The 12550-nt window shown below is 46.0% G+C and overlaps 1 protein-coding gene across 4 annotated transcripts in view; it reads right to left on the reverse strand.

Annotated features, from left to right (window-relative positions):
* Positions 1 to 12550, reverse strand: part of DOCK11 (dedicator of cytokinesis 11) — a 182776-nt gene that overhangs the window by 121328 nt on the left and 48898 nt on the right. For all 4 annotated transcript variants that reach the window (XR_003204580.2, XM_025852726.2, XM_025852727.2 and 1 more), the window contains 2 exons: positions 12174 to 12243; positions 11460 to 11555 (listed from right to left, as the gene is read on the reverse strand). Coding sequence is in view for 3 of the 4 variants with exons in the window: in XM_025852726.2 (XP_025708511.1) it covers positions 11460 to 11555; positions 12174 to 12243 (166 nt within the window). In the remaining variant the exon portion in view is untranslated. The remainder of the gene's footprint in view (positions 1 to 11459; positions 11556 to 12173; positions 12244 to 12550) is intronic.

A 12550-nucleotide genomic window follows, 5' to 3' on the forward strand; every position in this document is an offset into this window, starting at 1 on the left:
TTTTTACAATTTTGTTTCTTTGAGAGAGAGAGCATGGGCGGGGGCGGGGGGGTAGTGAGGGGCTGAGGGGAAAAGCAGACTCCCTGCTGAGCCTCTAGAGAGCCCAAGAATGGGCTCGATCCCAGGACCCCGAGATCGTGACCTGAGCCGAAGGCAGATGCTTAACCGACTGAGCCACCCAGGCAGCCCCTCCTTATGACTTTCTTTTTTTTTTTTTTAAGATTTTATTTATTTAATTGACAGAGAGAGAGAGACACACAGTGAGAGCAGGAACACAAGCAGTGGGAGCGGGCGAGGGGGAAGCAGGCCTCCCGCAGAGCAGGGAGCCCGATGTGGGGCTCGATCCCAGGACCCTGGGATCATGACCTGAGCCGAAGGCAGTCGCTTAACCGACTGAGCCACCCAGGCGCCCCTCCTTATGACTTTCTTAATATCGTTTTCTTTTCTGTGGCTTACTTTATTGTGAGACTACAGTATATCACACACACAACTTACAAAATACGTGTTAATCGACTCTTTATGTTATCCCTAAGACTTCCGGTCAACAGGTTATTAGTAGTTAAGTTTGGGGGGGGGACTCAAAACTTATATATGGATTTTCAGCTGCGCAGGTGCTTGGTGCCCCTAAACCCCCACATTGTTCAAAGATCAACTGTATAGGTTTGCTTGTTTTTGTGACAGTGGTTCACATGTTATTTAAATGATGGGACCAGATGACCTAAAATTACATACTATGCCCAAATGAACAAAACATCCCCTTTTTAAAGTTATTACAGTAATTATGTATGGCAAAAATTCAGATACATTTTCCAGGCAAAAATTGCAACCAATTAGAATCTAACCTGTGACCAAACCTAAAATTCAAGCCCAATCGACTTGCAGAGCCCAGAGCCAGCACCAAAGAGAGCGGCAGAAGGCAGCAAAATACAGAGCAAAACATTTGTGGCACAGAGTCAAATTCGAGGCTGTGAAATTTTTTTCACGCCCAGCTGCCTCACCAAGCAAAGATGTTCCATGGTAGCCGCCACTTCCAATATTAGCAGAGCACATCACTACAACAGAGAGGGGAAGGGGTCTGAAATTACGGTAAATCGCCTCCTGTAACATTGCGGTTATGTCTAAATGGGACACTGAGGTGGGTAGCTCATGAGTCTGGGGAGAAAGCAGATGCCTGAAAGTCACACGATCCGGATTCTTGTCCAGCACTCCTGCTCACCAGCTATGAAGCTGTCCTCAAGACTCTGCTTCTCTGCTCCCTCACTTGTAAAATGGGACCGGGCCAGACCATTTCTTCATCCTCTACAAAGAATTTCACTGAACTTGAACAAATAACACAGCGGCCTTCCCAGGCTAGGGGCCACCCTCCCCAAGCAATTTCTTACAGGCCTGAAACACAATTTGTACGGTGAAGGAAATTTAAGTCATTTCCATAGAAATCAGACTCGGCCCCCACAACCGATCTGTGAGAGCTCATTCTAATAGTCTAGCATATACGTTGGGTTTCATCTTCTGGGAAGCTGTTAAAATAATGACTACGCAGAACAGCGGCGATTACTCTGTATCATACCTCTCATCTTGAAGGCCTCGAGTCCTTTGAAACCAACAGCTAATTCTTCTAATGTCACTGGAGATAAGCATCATTATCCACATTTCACCTAACAGCAACCTGAGAGACCAAGAGCTCACTCAAGTTCACACAGGCAAGTCAAGGATAGAAACAGAATCAGAATCCGATGAGGATGACGTAGAGGATCTTGCCCAAACCTTCCAATGGCTTCCCACCTAAAACCACAAATCCCCACCATAGCCTAAGATGGCATACCTGTTCTAGCCTCAGCTTACCTCTTGGACTTTATTTCTTTTTTGTTTTTAAGATTTTATTTATTTACTTGAGAGCGAGAGCAGAAACAGGGGGAGTGGCAGAGGAAGAGGGAGAAGCAGACTCCCCCTGAGCAGGGAGCCTGACATGGGGCTCAATCCCAGGACCCCTGGGTCATGACCTGAGCCGAAGGCAGATGCTTCACCGACTGAGCCACCCAGGCGCCCCTCTTGGACTGGATTTCTTATCATGCTAGTCCAGCTACATCAGCTTACCTGCTGCCCCGCTAACACCCTAGGCAAACGCCTTCGGGTCTTTGCACTTGCTGCTGCCTTGGCCTGGAATGCTCTTCCCTCCACGTATCCACAATGGTTCACTCCTTACTGCTTTCAGGTCTTTGCTGAAATCTCACCTCCTCTGAGAGGCCTTCTGTGACCACATGCCCTCCATCACGGCACACTATTTTATCTTTTTCATATGGCAATCACTATCCAGATATAACTCATTCATCTGTTTAGTTGCTGTCTGTCTCTTTTAGACTGTCAAGGTCCATGTCTTACCCACTGCTATATCCCCAGTCCCTACAGCAGTGCTTAGACTCAATAAAATTTTGCAAAATAAATGATGAATGAATGAATAATTCATTCTCCAGTTCAGATTCCCCAGGGGTTTCATCCAATAGGATGGTATTTCTCTGTGATGTCCATATTCTTCTTCCTCCTCCTCCCCTTTATTATTTTTCCTAGATGGTGGACACAGCTGAAAATTCCCCCACCTAACTCGATGAGAAGCATGGATCCTGATGAGTGGTCCACTCAGACCACCCAGAAGAATAAAACTGAGGGAGCCAAAGGAGGTAATTCTCTGGGATCAGGTCCTGCCAAGTCTCCTTAAAACCCTGAGCTGCCTGGATGACAACCTTTTAAATATTTACCACATGACCCTTTCTGGAGCAAGAACAAAGGCTTTCTGTCACTCTGTTGAATCAAAGTTGGAAGGGAGGCAAGTTTAAGCACCACGTATCCTCAAATTAGGAGAGCCTTTTATCATCTGATATAACAAATCTCGAGAGGGTTCACCTGTGTGTGTTACCTAGCGGGTAAGCATTCACTGCTAAGTTACATGAACCAGGAGCCCCGGGAAGGAACGCTCTGCAGGATTTAGTGAAAGTAGGCAGGCAAAGTAGGTGGGCCAGGAGCAATGCAGGAATGGGGCAGGAACAACTTACTTGATTCATGTCTCAGAACAGAAAACAAGAGGCAGCGAGAAAAAGGAGAAAGCAGGAGAGCAAGAGACGTCCTGGGTCTCAGAGCTGTTCCAAGCAAAGATGAAAGAAATAATAGAGAAGAAAACCCCAGGACTTATCAGAAAACCAGGTTGCAGTTAATTATACCAGAATGTCAGGAACGTCATCCCACTGAAGAACCCCTACCAGTACGCTGGCAACCTAATCTACCACTCATCTCTCTTCACTATATCGTCTTACAGTCCCACCAAGTTTTAATATATCACACAGGTTTACGTTCTGGGAAACTGGTTAAAAATCAAATAGCCTTTTTTTTGAGAGCGAGCGAGCGTGTGGCGGGGGGGGGGGCCTGCAGGGAGAGAGGGAGAGAGAGAAGCCTAAGCAGGCTCCATGCCCAGCACAAAGCCCAATGCAGGGAGCCCAACATGGGGCTCAATCTCACAACCCTGAGATCATGACCTGAGGCAAAATCAAGTCAGATGCTTCACTGACTGAGCCACCCAGGTGCCCCCCAAATAGCTTTTCTTAAATAACTCCACCATATGTGGGCACTGGAGATTTTTTAATTATTTAGTTTGAAGCAAAGTCCAGAAGGAAAGGTCTACAATTCGCCCTTCTCATTACGACAGACTCTTCTGTCAGCTTTATTTCAGCATGTCACGGCTCTGCTCAAATTTTCAATGACCCTCCCTCACCTACATGGCAGGGCTCGCATGACTGACCCCACCTTTGAGGCGCTCCCACAATCCTACTAATAATATAAGATAATACAAATGGCTGACATCCATGGAGTGGTGACTACCATCAGTCTCTGGCTTTCCTCATCCTATATCATTTAATCCTCATAATGACCTTGTAGGATGATTACTCTTATCATCTCCATTTTACAGAGGAGAAACTGAGGTGCAGGGAGATACGAACGGACCAAACCAAATTTATCCTCTCATGACTACCCAACTTCATCTAACACACCCGCCGCCCAGTACATACTGCCTCCAACACTCACCTCCTGATTTTCTCCCTTTGAGGCCCCACCTCCTTCAAGTTGCCTTCTCTGACCTCAGATCACACAGTGACCTGGACTCATACAGCACCTGGTCTCTGTACCACCTTTAAACAGTATATTATTTTTTTAAGTAAACTGCACGCCCAACGTGGGGCTCAAACTCACGGCCGTGCTATCAAGAGTCACATGCTCTGCCGACTTAGCCAGCCAGGCGCCCCTAAACCATTTTCATTTTGTGTTCCAGCTCCCCGAATAGGTTTTAAGTTCTGCATGGGAAACTTCTCTCTACCCTTTGCAACACTAACACCTTGAGTTAATAAGTATTCAGTACATATTTGGTAATGAATTCATTGATTCCTCAGAGTGTCTGGCACATAAGCAGCCCCTAATGAATGGTTTTAAACAGTCACCAATGGGGGCTCCTGGGTGGCTCAGTCGTTAGGCGTCTGCCTTCGGCTCAGGTCATGATCCCAGGGTCCTGGGATCAAGCCCCGCATCGGGCTCCCTGCTCCGCGGGAAGCCTGCTTCTCCCTCTCCCACTCCCCCTGCTTGCGTTCCCTCTCTCACTGTGTCTCTCTCTGTCAAGTAAATGAATAAAATTTAAAACAAAACAAAACAAAACAGTCACCAATGAATGAGGAGAAACTAAACATAAAAAACAAATTAGGGGCGCCTGACTGGCTCAGTTGGTTAAGAGTCCGACTCTTGATCTCAGCTCAGGTCTTCATCTCGGGGTCGTGAGTTCAAGCCCCGTGTTGGGCTCCACGCTGGGCGTGGAGTCTACTTAAAAACAAAACAAAACAAAACAAAAAACAAAAACAAATTAGTGAGAAATCCCTTATCCATAAAGTGACTATAATCTGTTCATTAGCTGGGAGAGACAGTCTGGTAGACTTGAGAACACAATGCACTAACCTATAAAAAATGTTTAAAAAATTTCTCTTTATATTTGTTCCAATAAACATAGTGACCTCGGCCTCCCCGGCAATTATTTTAATATCATATGTGCTGTCCTAGGTAAAATTCCTTGATTTGTTGTTCTAATACAGAAGGGAAGAAACCCTCCCGTAACAGTCAACAGAGTAAGTGAGGACTGTTTGACTCGGGATATATAACAAATGGCTCTCTTTTGTGCAAACCAAAAGGGGAGGGGGCAGCAGAAGTGAGTCATACATCAAGCAGTTGAACTTACAACCCCGATAACATACCAAGACACTTCAACATTTGATTGCTGGGAATGGGGAGGAGGAAGCTAGAGGAATGTGACCAAATGGAGCCAAGAAGAGGCACAAAGGTGAGTGTCCCAGGGGTTGGCCAAGAACCTGCAACAGACTTTTTCTTTTTTCAGTGAAAAACCACCCTCAAGATCAGATTCTTCCTTATTCCATCGATCACTGTATCCCTTAGGAAAACTAGCGCTGAGCGCCAGCGGAAGGTCAAATCAAATACCCTGGCTATCTCACCTTCACTGATGTGGAAAGGAGTTGAAAAAAGCAGAGGTTTCCAGCAGCTACTTGAGAATGTAAATGAACAGGTTTCTGTCAAGACTGGCATTTCTGTCTAAGGGATCAATAAGTTTATTCTCTAGGAGGTCTTAAAACTGCTCTCCAAAACTTTCCCAGGAATTGCAGACAGGCAATGGGGTGGGTTCTCATTAACTAAAAAAGTACAAATTGAGGAAATTATTCACCAACGGCAAGGCTTGCCTTGTTTTAACATGAACACCAGGAACAAAGCAAATCATAAGCTCGGGGTACAATGGTCAACTGCTTATAGACAACGGTCGGAGCTTTTGCAAATGCTGCACGACACCAGTGTCCTCCTCGGTGAGAGGAAGTGACCAGCCACCGAAAACCGTGGCTTGGGCAGTAAAGCACATCATTATCAGCTCGCCCGGAGCCTGGGTTCCTCATGACCAATTTCCCAGCCAACAATGGAGAGGCTCGGCCAGCACCTCTGGGGAAATCGTGACAATGGCAGAAAATGATGCAGACTATCTCTTAACAACTGACCGGAGCCGGTGGAAAGGCGTGTAGGGGGAAAAAGGGCATATTTTTATTCCATAAATATAGGCTCTTGTCATCTTCCCATGTGAAGAAGTCGGCCTAGCTCCTTCACCAGCCCCTTTGCCCTAGGGCCCATCACTATCAACTTGAATGTTCTTGCAAAACTGTCTGGCAGCTAGTGAGGAAGGATTTGCTTTCTAAAGCAGCCTCTATATGAGTTACTGTGGCTACATTATTTATGTCGCATTACAGATCATGTGGTTGCTTTCTCAAAAGGCCTTATAAAGTAGGAGTCTTCTGATTCCCTTTTCTCTATTGGACTTGGCTCAGTGTTTTCTAACCCTCCTTCCCTTCGCTTTTTTTCTTTCCACCTTCTCTCATGACTCCATTTCTCCCTCCCGTGCCGTTAGACTCCCTTATTTCTGACAGTCAAAGAATCCAGGAGAAAGGACTCGGCCTTGTTTACAGATACAGTCAAGGGGCGCCTGGGCGTCTCAGTTGGTAAGTGTCTGCCTTCAGCTCAGGTCTTGATCCCCATGTTGTCATCGGGCTCCCTGCTTCTGCCTCTCCCTTTGTCTCCCTTCCCCTACTCCTTCTCTGTACCACTCCCTCATTCTCTCTCAAATAAAATCTATTAAAAAAAGACAGTTAAGTTGCTGTCCGTCAATTCAAATCTTCCAAAGGACTGATTCTGGATTTTTTTAAATCCAGAAGTTTTTAAATGAATAAAGACCCTGAAATTGACACCTCCCTCTAAGACGGAGCCAGCTACCCTACCTTAATCCCTGTCAACCCCAGCGGGATCCGCAGGCCAATGTCAAGCCACAGCACTCCCAAGGAGCACAGATAGAATAGAAGGGAAGGCACATGGCTCCCGTAGGCTGTTATTTGCTAATGAGTCACGATGAATACCGAGATCCTTCTGTTGTAGCTTCCTGGTTAGTCTACTGTGAGCTTGAGGGGCGATCAAAGCTTGAATTTTTCCGACAGCAAAGGTTCTTGACTCTCAACTCTGCAAGCTCTAGGCCGGTGGTGCTCACCGCTAAAGCTACCAAAGCTTCTCACCGGTGTGGGCTGGACATCCCAGCAGGCAGGGGACTCTAGATGCACCAATGGTAAAATTGCCCCCGGTATCATCAGACAATAATAGCGTGCCCAACTCACCTTCCCATTCGCTTATGAGACTCATTAATATTCTTCACATCAAAGGCTAACATTATAGGAACAAATATAGAAGAGATTTTCTTCTCAGAACGTCTCATGAACCGTCAGCCCTTTGCCTCAGTTCATCCGTCTCTGCCTTTGCCAACTCTCCCAGAGCTGGGTCAGCTGCTCACCCCACCATTAGATTCAGACTCTCTCCTAGGTCTGAGCCAGTCTAGGCCTGCCACAGGAAGAACATGTCTGATCCCCCCACCTGAGGGTGCAAGCCCGAGTCCCCCAGGGCACCACAGTTCACAGGCCTGGACTTCCGCTTTGGCCCTCACTCCAAGTTCTCCAGGCTGGCCGCTACAAAACCCACACCCAACCCCCCCCCCGCCCCCCCCACCCGGCCATGGCCCTTCTCCAGTCACATGCCCTCTGTTTACATAGAGATGGCATCGTAAACACTGTGAGTTTCAACCAACTTCCACGAGGCTGAATTCAGGAATAGTTAAAACACAATCTTAGAGGAAAACAGAAACATCTTGGCAAAACCCCTCAGACACCTTTCACTGAGTCTGGCTGAACATTCTTCCCTCTCTTGCCCATCCCAGCTGTGATTAATCCTGAAATCTAATACTACTGCTCCGGCTTAGGAAGTAAAACCGGAAGAATATGGGATGTATATCCGGCTCCCAGAAATCCAAAATGGAGAGCCACAGTCCATCATGGCGAAGAGCCGGGATAAATGAAATCCATGACCAGGCACAATTCCCAAATCTCATTATGGCCTATTTCACATTACTCCCTACACTTTGACTTATTCTTATTTTCCTGTCTTTGCCTACTGTTTGGTAGAAGTTTTAAAAAGAAAGTAAGTGGTTTTATGCTATTTGAATTATATCTCACTAAAAAAAGGAAGAAGAAGAAGAAGGAAGAAGAAGGAAGAAGAAGAAGAAGGAAGAAGAAGAAGAAGGAAGAAGAAAGAAGAAGAAAGAAGAAAGAAGAAAGAAGAAAGAAGAAAGAAGAAAGAAGAAAGAAGAAGAAGAAGAAGAAGAAGTGGCCAAGACACGAACAGCTGGGGATGAAAGGAGGCAACAACGCAAAGAGCCTAGTTCAGCAGCAGCAGAGTGACAATTAGCTAGAGGCAGGCAGCAGTGTCCCCTTCAGCCGGGCCATGTGGTCACCAAGTTGCCTCAGACCCCACCACCTGCGTCATGAATTTATGGCTCCTGCCTGGCCCCCATGAGCAGTGGCGTTCGCAACCTCGGGGACAGACAACACATAAGCTAAACAATCAATCTTTGACTACTTGACTGAATTCCTTTCCTACTGTCATCGGAACAAATTACCATAAACTCAGTGGCTTACAACAAAATGTATTCTCCCCCCAGTTCTACAGAGCCCAAGTCTGACAGGGGTCTCGCTGGGCGAAAATCCAGGTTGTAGCAGAGCTGTGTCCCTTTCTAGAATCTCCAGGAAAGAAGCCATTTCCTTGCCTTTTCCAGCTTCCAGAGGCTGCCTGCCATTTCCTGGCCAGTGGCTCCTTCTGCCATCTTCAAAGGCGGCAACAAAGCATCTCTCTCTGACTCTGCTTTTGTCCTCCCCTCTCCTTCCCGGACTCTCGTCTTCTGCCTCCCTCCTTCCACTGACAGGGACCCTTGTGATTACACTGAGCCCACCTGGATAACCCAGGCTCCTCTCCCTATGTGCTGATTAGCCATCTGAACTCCCCTTTGCCATGTAAGGAAGCATTTACAGGTGCTGGGGATTTGGATATGGCCATCTTTGCTGGGGGGGGAGGGGGCCATTATTCTGTCCACTGCATCAACCAATCTTTTTTTTTTTTAAATTTTATTTATTTTTTTTTCTGAGAGAAACACAGCGAGAGAGGGAACACGAGCAGGGGGAGTGGGAGAGGGAGAAGCAGGCTTCCCACGGAGCAGGGAGCCCGATGCGGGGCTCGATCCCAGGACCCTGGGACCATGACCTGAGCCGAAGGCAGACGCTTAACAACTGAGCCACCCAGGTGCCCCTGCATCTACCAATCTATGTCTCGCAAATTATGGAGGAAAATGTAAAGCGTGTACTTTTCACAGGCCACTGTATTTTGATTTATAATATATGGGCTCCTAAAAAGTTGTATGCAAAGCAAATTCTATTTTAAAAGCATGAGTCATTCACTACTGAAAAGAATCCCGTGGTGAATTGTTTTTGTAAAGGTATTAATTCCCCAATGTCTTGTTCTCTGAATCCAGATTTCCATACATTATATTCATGTTGGGCTACAGCCTAAGTATGGAGAAAAACACTTTCATATTTTGAGTATGCTGGGAGTGGAGTCAAAACCCACAGAACCATTTTCTGGCACTCTGCACAGAATTACAGTCTTCACACCTGCATTTCTGCACCTGAGAATTTTTTTCCCTAAGATTTTATGTATTTATTTATGTGAGAGACAGAATGAGCACAAGCAGGGGGAGGAGGAAGGGCGCGGGGAAGGGCAGAGGCAGAGGGAGAAGCAGACTCCCCATTGAGCAGGGAGCCCCTCGGGGGACTCGATCCTGGGGCCCTGGGATCATGACCTGAGCTGAAGGCAGAAGCTGAACCAACTGAGCCACCCAGGTGCCTGGCTGAACCTGATAATTCTGATAGGAAATATATTATAATAAAGCCTTGAGTCTCACTCACTCAGCTAGTCAGCATTGACAGTGTGCTGGTGAAGAAAGAGCACAAGCTCGGGCATCAGCCTGCCTCGGTTCGGATCCCATGACTGAATTTGGGGCTGTGTGACCTTGGGTTAACCATTAATTTCTTTGTGCCTCATTTCCCACGTCTTAAACTAAGAATAAAAATAGGACCCCTCCACCCTCTATCCTAGGGCTGCCACAAGGATTAAATGAGATACGAAATACAAAGCACCCACTATGGTGCCTGGCACATGTGAAGTCCTCAACAAATGGATTCATCCCCACGGGCTAAAGCCCACGGTTAAGTGCAGGAGACACACAGGAAGTACCCTACGACTTGGATTCATTATTCTCAGGACTTGGAAATGAAAGTGAGAACCGGACATAGCCACTCAATGGAAAGCAGCAGGCAAAATATTAAATTAAGATAAAATTGGAGTCTTCTCTTGATAGACACCCGTGGTTTCTGCTTGCAGACTATGTGAAAGATAGAATGACCTTCAATACTTAATGGAAGTGTGAATCATCCTCGGCAAACCACATGATCGTATATTGGGTATCTGCAAGAACAGTTATATTTGATATGAGGGCACACTCTGTTTTTCTGCTCAGAATCTTCAAGTAGCTTGTTAGTTTTCCCTTCGGATTTTAACAGCTCTTTGCAGCCCCTGGAACAAAAGTCAACTTCATGCCCAAGGCATTAGAGACCCTGCGCCATTTCCCCTCTCTCTCTGTCTCTACCTTTCTCTCCTACAAACCCCGTACACAAACTCACTATTCCGCCCAAACTACAAAACTCAGTAATCTTCGGACGGTGCTAAGGCTATACAGCTTTGTACAGTAGTAAATTTGGTATGTTTCTGATCTCATCTGGAGACCACTGGAGGCCAGGGACCTCATCTTAGACACCCATAGATTTCCCCTCAGTGCCCAGCACGGAATACTCACCTAATTAATAGTTGCTAAATAAATGGACTACCTTATCCTTCTATTGATTACATCCATCTCCACATAGGAATAGGAACCTGTGATGCCCTTTTGTTTCAATGTCATTACCTTCATTTAACTGACAGCCTCCTTCCTGACATTTTTTTATTTTTAATTGAAGTATAGTTGAATGACAGCCTCCTTTTTAAACTTCCTGATTCAGAATAATTATGTTTCTTTAAAAAGTTACACTTCTAAATTATCCTGAGGTTGCAGAGTTTTTAAATTCTATACATCTGTGAGAATCCTCTCAGTAATGATTTTTTTTTTTTTTGGCTAGGGCTCACTGTAAACATTTTTTTTAATTTTTTTATTTATTTGAGGGAGAGAGAGCACAAGCAGAGGAAGGGGCAGAGGGAGAGGGAGAAGCAGGCTCCCCACTGAGCAGGGAGCCCGATGCGGGGCTCGATCCCAGGACCCTGGGATCGTGACCTGAGTCGAAGGCAGATGCTTAACGACTGAGCCACCCAGGCGCCCCTGTAAACATTTTTTTTAAAGAAATATTTTTTCCACACAGATTACTCATGACAATATCCGAAATAATATAATAACTACTTCTTACCTTCATGGTGACCGTGATGGTGCTATTTACATTTGCTTTATGCAACCAGCCTTGTTTTATGACACCACCCTTCTGAGAACATAGCGAAGAGGAATCCTGAAATAGGGCAAAAAGCATCAGTGAAACAGCCAGCCACCTAATCAAACTTTTGGGGGACACGAACTAGGCCCTGCCCCATTTTCTAATTAAAGCATTAAGCTCCTCCCCCCCCCACAAAGATGCCTGACGAAACTTGAAATTGTTAACTAGGGAAAGAAAGGCTCTGTCCCATGCACACAGCAGGTACTCAGTAGTTACTGAATCTTATGGGCTGTCTTCTGAGAGAGTCTTCTGCATTAAGTAAAACGTCAAACTGTACCTCAAAATGTCACAGACATCCAGGCCATCTGTCCCAAGAGGGATCCATGACGCAGGGGGTTCACAGATGACTCACCATTGCCACATGCCCAGCGCGGGGAAAACCAGCCCCACAGGTGTCTCCCACAGGTGGGAAAACATGTTTATATACAAATCACAGCCCATTTCGCTTGATTTTTCCTAAACTCCATTTGGAAATGCAACAGTTTTTTTTTTTTAATTCTTAAAAAACACTCATTAGCTTGAAAGCCGGCCACTGATCACTCGAAAACCATTCTGTCCCTCATCTTTTCTCAAGGAAATCTCTGGCAGCAGAAGCGACCGTGAGGACACCAGCGCCGTGGCCCCCACTTTTACCTCGTCTTTCTCACAGTCCTCGTCAATCTCAAATACGTGACTGGGAATCTTTTCTGGTCGCAGAGATTTGCTGAAAACGCAAGAGAATTATCTCAGATACTGAAGAGAACAGACAAAAAAATAAATAAATAAAAGCAAGATGAGTAGACTTTTTTACAAACAAGATAAATGCCAAGACACGAGGGGGGTAAACTCTTTTCTCCTTTCCAAACTCAGAGTTGCCCCTCTGAGTAAACTTACAGTACCTTTTATATAAGGACGCCCACATGTGCAGCCTGTGGTGAAGCTATAACTAAGCGCAAATACTAAGTCAGGGAGGGCAGAACTGCCAGAGAATGTGGGCCAGAGTTGTTAGAGGTGGCAGAAGCTTATCTTTC

This window comes from Callorhinus ursinus, unplaced genomic scaffold (assembly GCF_003265705.2).
Source record: "Callorhinus ursinus isolate GAN/ISIS: 27379988/994484 unplaced genomic scaffold, GSC_fseal_2.0 scaffold33, whole genome shotgun sequence".
Classification (NCBI taxonomy): Eukaryota; Metazoa; Chordata; class Mammalia; order Carnivora; family Otariidae; genus Callorhinus; species Callorhinus ursinus.